Below are 14062 nucleotides of genomic sequence, written 5' to 3'. Positions count from 1 at the left end.
CTCCACGGTGGATCTGAAGTCTGCGTACCACCAGCTCCCAATCCGCCCGGGGGATCGCCACTACACGGCCTTTGAGGCAGACGGCCGCCTCGTCCACTTCCTCCGGGTCCCCTTTGGCGTCACAAACAGGGTCTCGGACTTCCAAAGAATGATGGACCGAATGGTGAACCAATGCGGGCTGCGGGACACATTTCCGTACTTGGACAACGTCGCCACCTGCGGCCACGATCAGCAGGACCACGATGCCAACCTCCAGAGATTTCTCCAAACCGCCCGAACCCTTAACCTCACTTACAACAAGGAGAAATACGTTTTCCGCACAACCAGTCTAGCCATCCTCGGCTACGTCGTGGAAAACGGGGTCCTAGAACCCGACCCCGACCCCGACCGTAGGCGCCCCCTCCAGCAACTCCCCCTTCCCCACTGTCCCAAGGCCCTGAAGAGGTGCCTCGGGTTCTTTTCATATTACGCCCAGTGGATCCCCAACTATGCGGACAAGCACGCCCACCAATTAAGGTCGCCACCTTCCCACTGGCGGCTGAGGCCCTCCAGGCCTTCAGCTGCATCAAGGCGGACATCGCCAAAACTGCGATGCGCGCGGTGGACGAGTCCGTCCCCTTCCAGGTGGAGAGCGACGCCTCAGAAGTCGCCCTCGCCGCTACCCTCAATCAGGCAGGCAGGCCAGGAGCAATTTCTTAACAAACCCTCACCACCTCCGAAATTCGATACTCCTCAGTCGAAAAGGAAGCCCAAGCATAGTGGAAGCCGTACGGCACTGGAGACACTACCTCGCTGGTAGGAGGTTTACCCTCGTCACTGACCAACGATCGATTGCCTTCATGTTCGACAATACGCAGCGGGGCAAGATCAAGAATGATAAGATCTTGAGGTGGAGGATCGAACTCTCCACCAATAACTACGATATAGTGTATCGTCCTCGGAAGCTCAACGAGCCCCCAGATGCCCTGTCCCGCGGCACAGTGCGCAAGATGGTCGACTCCGTGCTATCTACGATGACCTCTGTCACCCGGGGGTCACCCGGCTTCTCCACTACATCAAGACCCACAACCTGCCCTACTCCCCCGAGGAGGTCAGAGCCATGACCAGGGACTGCCCAATCTGTGCGGAGTGCAAGCTGTACTTCTATCGACCGGATAAGGCCCACCCGGTAAAGGCATCCCGGCCCTTTGAGCGCCTCAGTATCGATTTCAAAGGGCCCCTCCCCACCAACAACTGCAACACATATTTCCTCAACATCACTGACGAGTTCTCCCGCTTCCCCTTTGCAATCCCTTGCCCCGACATGACCGCGGCCACCGTCACCCTGTTCGGTTTCCCCACGTACGGTCACAGTGACCGGGCCTCGTTGTTCATGAGCGACGAACTGATTCAGTACCTGCTCAGTAAGGGCATCGCCTCGAGCAGGACCACAAGTTATAGCCCCAGGGGAAACGGGCAGGTGGAGAGGGAGAACGCGACGGTCTGGAAGACCGTCCTCCTGACCCGACAGTCTAGGAATCCCGCAGTTCCCCACTGGCAGGAGGTCCTCCCCGACGCACTCCACTCTATTAGGTCCCTACTTTGCACGGCCACAAACGAGACCCATGATGACCGCCTGTTTGTTTTCCCCAGGAAATCCACCTCCGGGGCCTCGCTTCCATCCTGGCTGAAGACACCGGGGCCCGTCCTGCTCCGCAAACACGTCAGGAGCCATAAGTCCGAACCCCTGGTCAAGAGGGTCCAGCTCCTACACTCCAGCCCCCAGTACGCATACATCGAACACCCCGACGGCCGCCAGGATACGGTCTCCCTCCGGGACCTGGCACCCGCAGGTTCCACCGCCACCCCATCGTACCCTGCCCAACCTACGCTGCCCAGTGCCCCGCCCCTACATGGCACCCGCACCCCCTCCCGCCCGATCTTATCCCCTTCTCCGACCCACAGGAATGAAGCTCCAGAAGACACGCTCCCGGAGCCCACGTCTGTGCCCGCACCGGCGACTTCACTACCCATGCCCACACGGATGAGTTCGACGCCCAGGCCAGCTGCGATACCAGAGCTTCGGTGATCACAGCGCACAATCCGTGCGTCGGACAGGCTGAACTTATGAACCCTTCACCCCCGCCGGACTTCATTTTTTTAACAGGGGGTGAATGTGGTGAATGTATTGCTGTAACAATTCACCATGTACATATCTGTATTACGCTGTTGCCCATGTGGGCTCCACCTATGGACCATTGTAAGGTATTACCTATGATGTAGCATGTTGGGGCCTGTGCGGGCTCCGCCCCTGGCTCCACCCCTTGAGGGGAGGTATAAAGAGCAGTCGCCCTGTAGGCAGCTCCCACTAACAGATCAGTCGCAGGCAGGCACTGTTCTAGTTGATTAAAGCCACAGTTTACTTCTACTCCTGTTTCGTGTGAATTGATGGTCGCATCACAGATTCCAGCATTTTTATTCCCAGTTTTCCTGATTAAAGCAGCCAATGGGACAATTGCCTGTTCTGCTGCCCAATACTGAACGAGCCATTGTGTAAACAGACTAATATATAAATTCGGAGCAGGGGTAAGGGTCTGGGTGCCCACACTGATATCGCTCTCTCAGCATCCTCACATGGTTTAGGTGCAGTGAGGCAGGAGACATCACAGCGACTGACCGTCACCCTCACAAACTCTACACACATAGAAAACATCACCACCCCCATCCCGCTGCCCACACTCAGGCTGCTGTCGGATCGTCAGTTATTCCCAAGATTGATTTGAATTTTTAATGTTTCAGGAATTGCGGAGGATCCAGTGATCATCCTGAGTCCAAACGTGATCATTGTCCATCAGGGGGGCTCAGTGCAATTGCAATGTGCATTGGTGAATGGCAGCGTGGACAACACTAATGTCCAGTGGAAAAAGAACAACCAGGACCTGGGCATCAGTGAGAAATTTCAATCTTCCACAGATGCCAAATACAACAGTTACATTCTCACCATCCGGAATGTGCAGAAAAATGATGCTGGAAACTACAATTGTGAAATTACAACAAAATTTCAAACCATCCGTGGAAATACAATTCAGATAGATGTACGAGGTAAATATACTTTTCTCAATGACACGCTGAGATTCAATTATGAGAGTGTGAGTGACCGTGAGAGAGTGAGTGTGAGAGAGAATGAGTGAGAGAGAGTGTGAGTGTGACAGTGAGAGAGTGAGTGTGGGAGTCAATGAGTGTGATTGTGAGAGAGTGAGTGTGAGAGAGAATAAGTGAGAGAGTGTAGGTGTGACTGTGAGAGAGTGAGTGTGAGAGAGAATGAGTGAGAGAGAGTGTGAGTGTGACAGTGAGAGAGTGAGTGTGGGAGAGAATGAGTGAGAGAGAGTGTGAGTGTGACAGTGAGAGAGTGAGTGTGGGAGTCAATGAGTGTGATTGTGAGAGAGTGAGTGTGAGAGAGAATAAGTGAGAGAGTGTAGGTGTGACTGTGAGAGAGTGAGTGTGAGAGAGAATGAGTGAGCGAGAGTGTGAATGTGACAGAGAGAGTGAGTGTGAGAGAGAATGAGTGAGAGAGAGTGTGAGTGTGACATTGAGAGAGTGAGTGTGAGCAAATGAGTGAGAGAGTGTGAGTGTGACATTGAGAGAGTGAGTGTGAGAGAGAATGAGTGAGAGAGAGTGAGTGTGACTCTGAGAGTGAGTGTGAGAGAGAACGAGTGAGAGAGAGTAAGTGTGACTCTCTGTGAGAGTGAGTGTGAGAGTGAGTGAGAGAGAGTGAGTGTGACTGTTTGTGAGAGAGTGAGTGTGAGAGAGAGTGAGTGAGAGTGAGTGTGAGTGTGACTGTGAGAGAGTGAGTGTGAGAGAATGAGTGAAAAAGAATGTGAGTGACTGAGAGAGTGTGAGTGTGACTGTCTGCGTGTGAGTGAGAGAGAATGAGTGAGAGTGTGGCTGTGAGAGAGTGAGTGTGAGAGAGAATGAGTGCGAGAGAGTGAGTGTGACTCTGTGAGAGTGAGTGTGAGAGAGAACGAGTGAGAGAAAGTGTGACTCTCTGTGAGAGTGATTGTGAGAGAGAACGAGTGAGAGAGAGTGAGTGTGACTGTTTGTGAGAGAGTGAGTGTGAGAGAGAGTGAGTGAGTGAGTGTGGGTGTGACTGTTTGTGAGAGAGTGAGTGTGAGAGAATGAGTGAAAAAGAATGTGAGTGACTGTGAGAGAGTGTGAGTGTGACTGTCTGCGCGTGAGTGAGAGAATGAGTGAAAGAGAGTGTGGCTGTGAGAGAGTGAGTGTGAGAGAGAATGAGTGCGAGAGAATGTTACTGTGTGTGAGAGTGTGAGTGTGAGAGAGAATGAGTGCGAGAGAATGTTACTGTGTGTGAGAGTGAGTGTGAGAGAGACTGAGTGAGAGAGAGTGTGAGTGTGACAGTGAGAGAGTGAGTGTGAGAGAGAATGAGTGAGAGAGAGTGTGTGTGTGCCCGTGAGAGAGTGAGTGTGGGAGACAATGAGTGTGATTGTGAGAGAGTGAGTGTGAGAGAGAATAAATGAGAGAGAGTGTAGGTGTGAGAGAGTGTGACTGTTTTTGAGAGAGTGAGTGTGAGAGAGAATGAGTGAAAAAGAATGTGAGAGTGACTGTGAGAGAGTGTGAGTGTGACTGTGAGAGAGTGAGTGAGAGAGAATGAAAGAGAGAGTGTGAGTGTGACATTGAGAGAGTGAGTGTGAGAGAGAATGAGTGAGAGAGTGAGTGTGACTCTGTGAGAGTGAGTGTGGGAGAGAACGAGTGAGAGAGAGTAAGTGTGACTCTCTGTGAGAGTGACTGTGAGAGAGAACGAGTGAGAGAGAGTGAGTGTGACTGTTTGTGAGAGAGTGAGTGTGAGAGAGAGTGAGTGAGTGAGTGAGTGTGAGTGTGACTGTTTGTGAGAGAGTGAGTGTGAGAGAATGAGTGAAAAAGAATGTGAGTGACTGTGAGAGAGTGTGAGTGTGACTGTCTGCGCGTGAGTGAGAGAGAATGAGTGAAAGAGAGTGTGGCTGTGAGAGAGTGAGTGTGAGAGAGCATGAGTGCGAGAGAATGTTACTGTGTGTGAGAGTGAGTGTGAGAGAGAATGAGTGCGAGAGAATGTTACTGTGTGTGAGAGAGTGAGTGTGAGAGAGACTGAGTGAGAGAGAGTGTGAGTGTGACAGTGAGAGTGTGAGAGAGAATGAGTGCGAGAGAATGTTACTGTGTGTGAGAGTGTGAGTGTGAGAGAGAATGAGTGCGAGAGAATGTTATTGTGTGTGAGAGTGAGTGTGAGAGAGACTGAGTGAGAGAGAGTGTGTGTGTGCCCGTGAGAGAGTGAGTGTGGGAGACAATGAGTGTGAGTGTGAGAGAGAATAAATGAGAGAGAGTGTAGGTGTGAGAGAGTGTGACTGTTTTTGAGAGAGTGAGTGTGAGAGAGAATGAGTGAAAAAGAATGTGAGAGTGACTGTGAGAGAGTGTGAGTGTGACTGTGAGAGAGTGAGTGTGAGAGAGAATGAAAGAGAGAGTGAGTGTGACTGTTTGTGAGAGAGTGAGTGTGAGAGTGAGTGAGTGAGAGTGAGTGTGAGTGTGACTGTTTGTGAGAGAATGAGTGAAAAAGAATGTGAGTGACTGTGAGAGAGTGAGTGTGAGAGAGAATGAGTGCGAGAGAATGTTACTGTGTGTGAGAGAGTGAGTGTGAGAGAAAATGAGTGCAAGAGAATGTGTGTTATTGTTTGTGAGAGTGAGTGTTAGAGAATGAGTGAGTGTGAGGTTTGTGAGCGTGAGTGTGTGAGTGTGAGCGTCAGGGGTAGACTTTCCCCCCTGTTTTGGGCGGGCGGGATTGGCGGAGGAGGAGATCCCAAAATGTATTTTCCACTGACGGAATTTCCCCCACTCGGTTGTGTGTGAGAGTGTGAGAGAGAATGAGTGAGAGAGAGTGTGCGTGTGACAATGAGTGTGAGAGAGTGAGTGTGAGAGAGAGTGAGTGTGAGTGTTACTGTTTGTGAGAGTGAGTGTGGGAGAGAATGAGTGCGAGTGAGTGTGAGGTTTGTGAGTGTGAGTGTGTGAGTGTGAGGGTCAGGGGTAGACATTCCCCCCCCTGTTTCTGGGGGGCGGGATTGGCGGAGGAGATGGGGAGTCGGCGGAGATCCCCAAATGTCTTTTCCACTGACGGGATTTCCCCCACTCGGTTGTCCCCGCCTCCTGCTCGTGATGTAACGGGAACCCTGACATGTAATGACGAGAACTACATTGAAATACATGACCATATCATTAGTGGGCCTTCAGGTCCAGGTACGTTCAAACAGAGTTTGGGGTCTCTGACTCCACCCCCAACTCGGGCAGCGAATTCCAGTCTCCCTCTCCCCTCGGCGTAAAAAAGTTCTTCCTCACGACCCCTCTACACCTTCTATCTTCTTTCTCTTTTGTTTTCTTTTTTGTTTACTTTTTAAGTACTAATTTAGTACCTCTGCCATACCCTCTGCTTCAGTGAGCAGTTTACCCTGCTTGTCCCGAGAGGCCCCACTCGATCCTGCACTAATCTTTTACCATTAATATGTTTGAAGAACATTTTGCTCTCTGTTTCAGCACAACCTGCAACCCTTTCCTCTGCTTCATCTTCGCCTTCCTTATTCCAGCCTGAGCCTCGCTCCTGTATTTGAGATACTCTTCCTGATTTCTGTTGCTATTATTATTCTGGCATTATATGCCTCTTTTTTCTTCCGTATTTTATCATCAATATCTTTAATCACGAGGGCGGTACACTGGAGCAGTGGTTAGCACTGTTGCCTTATAGCACCGAGGTCCCAGGTTCGATCCCGGCCCCAGGTCACTGTCCGTGTGGAGTTTGCACATTCTCCCGGTGTCTGTGTGGGTCTCACCCCCACAACCCAAGAAGATAAGCAGGGTAGGAAAATGTTCTCATAATTAGCAAAAAAAAAGAATTGGGTACTCTAAATTTTTTTTAAATGTCCTTAGTCATCCAGGGTACTCGATCTTTGGACACCCTGTATTTATTTCTCATGGGTACGTACCTAGCTTGCACCCTATTCATCTCTCCTTTAAAGTCTCCCAATTTTCATTCAATGTTCTATCCACTAAAATGCATTTCCAATCGACCTGCTCCACTTCAACTTTTGGACCCTAAAATCCGCCTTTTCCAGTCTGGGATCTTAATCCGTGACTGATTTTTATCCTTTTCCAACTTAATATTGAATCGTATTATATTATGATTGCTATTTCCCAATTGCTCCCCCAGTCTGACATTCTCCACCTGCCCTGCCTCATTCCCTGGGACCAGTTCCAGCACAGCTTGCTTCCTGGTAGGACTGGAAATGTACTGTTCCAGAAAGTTCTCCGGCACACACGGCAGGAATTGCTCCCCTTCCATGCCCGACACCCTACCCATTTCCCAGCCTACCTTAGGGTAATCCTCAACTATCACAACCCTACTTGTCCTGCAGGTTCCCATAATCTGCCTACAAATTCTCTCTTCCACTTCCTCCCCACTATTTGTTGGTCTGTAGTAAATACCCAACACGCTCTCTGCTCCCTTCCTGGTTCTCACCAATAACCATATCGATTCTAATTCAGGAACCGCATCTCGTCCAAGAGCACTGATACTACCTTTGACCAAGATTTCACCACTTCCCCCCTTTTTACCCACCCTGTTCCGACTAAAAACCACATAACCGGGATGTTCAGTATCCAGTCCTGTTCTGGTCTGAGCCATTTTTCTGTCAATGCGACTGTGTCAGATCCCCCAGAACAATATCTGCTTCCAGTAGCCCAGTGCTGTTCACTAGACTCCGTGTATTTACACACAATGTAACCCCGCCCTTACCTCTTTCTTGCCCTTTGGGAGACGACTATTTCTTTGTTCACTGTCAACACTCCAACCCTCTTTCATTTCCTTTTCTCTATTCCCCATCTCTCTTTTGCCCTCACTGCTACTTCTAGAACTGGGCCCATTAGTTAACCCCCCCCCCACTGATTTACAAGTTTAAATCCACCCCCACTGCACTATTTACCCTCTCCGCCAGGGGATCGGTTCCATTTCGGGTCAGATGAAACCCATCTCGTCTAAACAGCTTTCTCCCGTCCCAAACCCTGATCCCAGTCACCCAAAATCTAAACCCCTCCCTTCAACACCATCCCTCAAGCCACGCATTTACCTTCCTGATCTGCCTTTGTCTAAATGGTGGAGCTCGGAGCGCAGGTAGTATTTCTGAGATTACCACCCTGGTGGCCTCGCGTTCCAACCTACTCCCTAACTCCTGAAACTGGGCCTGCAAAACCTCAAAACTGTCCCTCCCCATGTTGTTGGTTCCCACATGAACCACAGCCTCTGGTTGTTCACCCTCCCTTTCCAGAGGTTTGTTCAGCCGATCCATTATGTCCAAAGCCCTGTCACCCGGGAGGCAACTGACCAAACGGGACTCACGATCTCGGCTGCAAACTGGACTGTCTATCCCTCGAAATATTGAGTCGCCCACGACTACCACCTTTCTAACCTGCCTACCAGACTTCCTCTCCTTTCTCAGAGTAACCTCAGGCACACGGTACTACGGTATTCCCGCGAGTCATCCATGCCTGATGCGGTCGGTATCCCACCCCTTCCCTGAAGTGTTGCCGCGTCAGAAGCTCAGAATCCAGCTCATCAACTCAGAGTTGAAGTTCCTCAAGAAACCAACACTCACTACAGACGTGCTCACTGGGAACCACAATGGCGTCCACCAGTTCCCACATCATGCAGGAACAACACATCACTTGACACTCCATCTCTATTTTATTAAATGTGTTTAATTTATTTAGCATGAAAAGGGCCACAGAGATTTCCCTGTCATGGGAGAGCGCGGAATGGGAGTCCAGGAGGTCAAGGGTGTGTCCGAGATGGAGGTAAATAAACACGCCCCCATCAGGTGAGTGGCGCCCTCTAAGAACAGCACCTCTGGGCCGCAGTCCTTGCCCGAGCAACGTCAGGACCAGGCCCATTGGCCAAGGGCAGCTACAGCCAGGTGAGACTCCTCCCCTGAACCCCTGGACGGGGGCGCACAGAGGTGCTGCACCTGTGGTCGGAGAAACCGCAGGGACCAGGAACCCCAAACCAGCCAAGAACGCTTCGCCAGGTCGAGGGACTTCCCCACCTTGAGCCAGGGCTTTCAACCTGGCTCAGCCCGATGAGTGCATGTCGGTAAACCTCATCGCCGTGCCGCAGCCTGCCCCCACCACAGAAACAGGAGCAGGAGGAGGACATTCGGCCCTTCGACCTCTTTCATTCTGATCATGGCTGATCAGAATATATCATTGGTACCAATTCAATAGCCTAATCTCGCTTTCCCCCCCGGATCCTGTGATCCCCTTCACCCTCAGTACAATATCTAACTGCTTCTTGAAACAATACAATGTTTCGGCCTCAACTACTTCCTGTGGGAGTGAATTCCACAGGCCGACCACTCTCTGGGTGAAGAAATGTCTCCTCATCTCAGTCCCAAATCGTCGACCCCAATTCATCTGAACTCCAGCGAATACAATCCTAACCAATTCATTCTCTCCTCATGCGTCCAAAGTGCTTTGTGGTCAGAGTGCCTTGTGGTCAAAGTACCTTGTGGTCAAAGTACCTTGTGGTCAAAGTGCCTTGTGGTCAAAGTACCTTGTGGTCAAAGTGCCTTGTGGTCAAAGTACCTTGTGGTCAAAGTGCCTTGTGGTCAAAGTACCTTGTGGTCAAAGTGCCTTGTGGTCAAAGCGCCTTGTGGTCAGAGTGCCTTGTGGTCAGAGTGCCTTGTGGTCAAAGTACCTTGTGGTCAAAGTATCTTGTGGTCAAAGTGCATTGTGGCAAAAGTACCTTGTGGTCAAAGTACCTTGTGGTCAAAGTACCTTGTGGTCAGAGTGCCTTGTGGTCAAAGTATCTTGTGGTCAAAGTGCCTTGTGGTCAAAGTACCTTGTGGTCAGAGTACCTTGTGGTCAGAGTACCTTGTGGTCAGAGTGCCTTATGGCCAAAGTACCTTGTGTTCAAAGTACCTTGTGGGCAAAGTACCTTGTGGTCAGAGTGCCTTGTGGTCAAAGTATCTTGTGGTCGAAGTGCCTTGTGGCCAAAGTACCTTGTGGTCAGAGTACCTTGTGGTCAGAGTACCTTGTGGTCAGAGTACCTTGTGGTCAAAGTGAATTGTGGTCAGAGTGCCTTGTTGCCAAAGTACCTTGTGGTCAGAGTACCTTGTGGTCAAAGTGCCTTGTGTTCAGAATGCCTTGTGCCCAAAGTACCTTGTGGTCAGAGTACCTTGTGGTCAGGTACCTTGTGGTCAAAGTGCCTTGTGGTCAGAGTGCCTTGATGTCAGAGTGCCTTGATGTCAGAGTGCCTTGTGGTCAGAGTGCCTGGTGGTCAGAGTGCCTTGTGGTCAAAGTACCTTGTGGTCAAAGTGCCTTGTGGTCAAAGTGCCTTGTGGTCAAAGTACCTTGTGGCCAAAGTACCTTGTGGCCAAAGTACCTTGTGGTCAAAGTACCTTGTGGTCAGAGTACCTTGTGGTCAAAGTGCCTTGTGGTCAGAGTACCTTGTGGTCAGAGTGCCTTGTGGTCAGAGTGCCTTGTGGTCAGAGTACCTTGTGGTCAGAGTGCCTTGGGGTCAGAGTGCTTTGTGGTCAGAGTGCCTTGTGGTCAGAGTGCCTTGTGGTCAAAGTGCCTTGTGGTCAAAATGCCTTGTGGTCAAAGTACCTTGTGGTCAAAGTGCCTTGTGGTCAAAGTAGTCAGAGTGCCTTGTGGTCAAAGTACCTTGTGGTCAATGTACCTAGTGGTCAGAGTGCCTTGTGGTCAGAGTACCTTGTGGTGAAAGTGCCTTGTGGTCAGAGTGCCTTGTGGCCAAAGTACCTTGTGGTCAGAGTACCTTGTGGTCAAAGTGCCTTGTGGTCAAAGTGCCTTGATGTCAGAGTGCCTTGTGGTCAGAGTGTCTTGTGGTCAAAGTGCCTTGTGGTCAGAGTACCTTGTGGTCAGAGTACCTTGTGGTCAGAGTGCCTTGTGGTCAAAGTGCCTTGTGGTCAGAGTACCTTGTGGTCAGAGAACCTTGTGGTCAGAGTACCTTGTGGTCAAAGTACCTTGTGGCCAGGGTGCCTTGTGGTCAAAGTGCCTTGTGGTCAGAGTGCCTTGTGGTCAGAGTGCCTTGTGGTCAGAGTGCCTTGTGGTCAAAGTGCCTTGTGGTCAAAGTGCCTTGTGGTCAGAGTACCTTGTGGTCAGAGTACCTTGTGGTCAGAGTACCTTGTGGTCAGTGTGCCTTGTGGTCAGAGTGCCTTGTGGTCAGAGTACCTTGTGCTGAGAGTGCCTTGTGGTCAAAGTGCCTTGTGGTCAAAGTGCCTTGTGGTCAAAGTACCTTGTGGCCAAAGTACCTTGTGGTCAGAGTGCCTTGTGGTCAGAGTACCTTGTGGTCAGAGTGCCTTGTGGTCAGAGTGCCTTGTGGTCAAAGTGCCTTGATGTCAGTGTAACTTGTGGTCAAAGTGCCTTGTGGTCAGAGTACCTTGTGGTCAAAGTGCCTTGTGGTCAGAATGCCTTGATGTCAGAGTACCTTGTGGTCAGAGTGCCTTGTGGGCAAAGTACCTTGTGGTCAAAGTGCTTTGTGGTCAGAGTGCCATGTGGTCAGAGTGCCTTGTGGTCATAGTACCTTGTGGTCAAAGTGCCTTGTTCAAAGTACCTTGTGGCCAAAGTACCTTGTGGTCAGAGTGCCTTGTGGTCAGAGTACCTTGTGGTCTGAGTGCCTTGTGGTCAGAGTGCCTTGTTGCCAAAGTACCTTGTGGTCAGAGTACCTTGTGGTCAAAGTGCCTTGTGTTCAGAATGCCTTGTGCCCAAAGTACCTTGTGGTCAGAGTACCTTGTGGTCAGAGTGCCTTGTGGTCAGGTACCTTGTGGTCAAAGTGCCTTGTGGTCAGAGTGCCTTGATGTCAGAGTGCCTTGATGTCAGAGTGCCTTGTGGTCAGAGTGCCTGGTGGTCAGAGTGCCTTGTGGTCAAAGTACCTTGTGGTCAAAGTGCCTTGTGGTCAAAGTGCCTTGTGGTCAAAGTACCTTGTGGCCAAAGTACCTTGTGGCCAAAGTACCTTGTGGTCAAAGTACCTTGTGGTCAGAGTACCTTGTGGTCAAAGTGCCTTGTGGTCAGAGTACCTTGTGGTCAGAGTGCCTTGTGGTCAGAGTGCCTTGTGGTCAGAGTACCTTGTGGTCAGAGTGCCTTGGGGTCAGAGTGCTTTGTGGTCAGAGTGCCTTGTGGTCAGAGTGCCTTGTGGTCAAAGTGCCTTGTGGTCAAAATGCCTTGTGGTCAAAGTACCTTGTGGTCAAAGTGCCTTGTGGTCAAAGTAGTCAGAGTGCCTTGTGGTCAAAGTACCTTGTGGTCAATGTACCTAGTGGTCAGAGTGCCTTGTGGTCAGAGTACCTTGTGGTGAAAGTGCCTTGTGGTCAGAGTGCCTTGTGGCCAAAGTACCTTGTGGTCAGAGTACCTTGTGGTCAAAGTGCCTTGTGGTCAAAGTGCCTTGATGTCAGAGTGCCTTGTGGTCAGAGTGTCTTGTGGTCAAAGTGCCTTGTGGTCAGAGTACCTTGTGGTCAGAGTACCTTGTGGTCAGAGTGCCTTGTGGTCAAAGTGCCTTGTGGTCAGAGTACCTTGTGGTCAGAGAACCTTGTGGTCAGAGTACCTTGTGGTCAAAGTACCTTGTGGCCAGGGTGCCTTGTGGTCAAAGTGCCTTGTGGTCAGAGTGCCTTGTGGTCAGAGTACCTTGTGGTCAGAGTGCCTTGTGGTCAGAGTGCCTTGTGGTCAAAGTGCCTTGTGGTCAAAGTGCCTTGTGGTCAGAGTACCTTGTGGTCAGAGTACCTTGTGGTCAGAGTACCTTGTGGTCAGTGTGCCTTGTGGTCAGAGTGCCTTGTGGTCAGAGTACCTTGTGCTGAGAGTGCCTTGTGGTCAAAGTGCCTTGTGGTCAAAGTGCCTTGTGGTCAAAGTACCTTGTGGCCAAAGTACCTTGTGGTCAGAGTGCCTTGTGGTCAGAGTACCTTGTGGTCAGAGTGCCTTGTGGTCAGAGTGCCTTGTGGTCAAAGTGCCTTGATGTCAGTGTAACTTGTGGTCAAAGTGCCTTGTGGTCAGAGTACCTTGTGGTCAAAGTGCCTTGTGGTCAGAATGCCTTGATGTCAGAGTACCTTGTGGTCAGAGTGCCTTGTGGGCAAAGTACCTTGTGGTCAAAGTGCTTTGTGGTCAGAGTGCCATGTGGTCAGAGTGCCTTGTGGTCATAGTACCTTGTGGTCAAAGTGCCTTGTTCAAAGTACCTTGTGGCCAAAGTACCTTGTGGTCAGAGTGCCTTGTGGTCAGAGTACCTTGTGGTCTGAGTGCCTTGTGGTCAAAGTGCCTTGATGTCAGAGTGCCTTGTGGTCAGAGTGCCTTGTGGCCAAAGTGCCTTGTGGTCAGAGTGCCTTGTGGCCAAAGTACCTTGTGGTCAGAGTACCTTGTGGTCAAAGTGCCTTGTGGTCAGAGTGCCTTGATGTCAGAGTACCTTGTGGTCAGAGTGCCTTGTGGGCAGAGTGCCTTGTGGTCAAAGTGCCTTGTGGTCAAAGTACCTTGTGGTCATAGTGCCTTGTGGTCAGAGTGACTTGTGGTCAAAGTGCCTTGAGGTCCGAGTGCCTTGTGGACAGAGTACCTTGTGGTCAAAGTGCCTTGTGATCAAAGTACCTTGTGGTCAAAGTGCCTTGTGGTCAAAGAACCTTGTGGCCAAAGTGCCTTGTGGTCAAAGTACCTTGTGGTCAAAGCACCTTGTGGCCAAAGTACCTTGTGGTCAGAGTGCCATGTGGTCAAAGTGCCTTGTGGTCAGAGTTCCTTGTGGTCAAAGTGCCTTGTGGTCAGAGTGCCTTGTGGTCAGAGTACCTTGCGGTCAGAGTGCCTTGTGGTCAGAGTTCCTTGTGGTCAAAGTGCCTTGTGGTCAGAGTACCTTGTGGTCAGAGTGTCTTGTGGTCAGAGTGCCTTGTGGTCAGAGTACCTTGCGGTCAGAGTGCCTTGTGGTCAGAGTTCCTTGTGGTCAAAGTGCCTTGTGGTCAGAGTACCTTGTGGTCAGACTGCCTTGCGGACAGAGTGCCTTGTGGTCAAAGTGCCTTGT

At 50.8% G+C, this 14062-nt stretch overlaps 1 protein-coding gene across 1 annotated transcript in view; it reads left to right on the top strand.

Annotated features, from left to right (window-relative positions):
- The window catches only part of LOC140412136 (junctional adhesion molecule C-like), a 377296-nt gene that overhangs the window by 24942 nt on the left and 338292 nt on the right, over nt 1-14062 (top strand). Inside the window, exon 2 of the mRNA XM_072500801.1 lies at nt 2779-3081. Within this exon, the coding sequence (XP_072356902.1) occupies nt 2779-3081 (303 nt within the window). The remainder of the gene's footprint in view (nt 1-2778; nt 3082-14062) is intronic.

This window comes from Scyliorhinus torazame, chromosome 1 (assembly GCF_047496885.1).
Source record: "Scyliorhinus torazame isolate Kashiwa2021f chromosome 1, sScyTor2.1, whole genome shotgun sequence".
Taxonomy (NCBI): Eukaryota; Metazoa; Chordata; class Chondrichthyes; order Carcharhiniformes; family Scyliorhinidae; genus Scyliorhinus; species Scyliorhinus torazame.
Note: the sequence above shows the minus strand (reverse complement) of the source record. Positions and strands in the feature narration are given on the sequence as shown.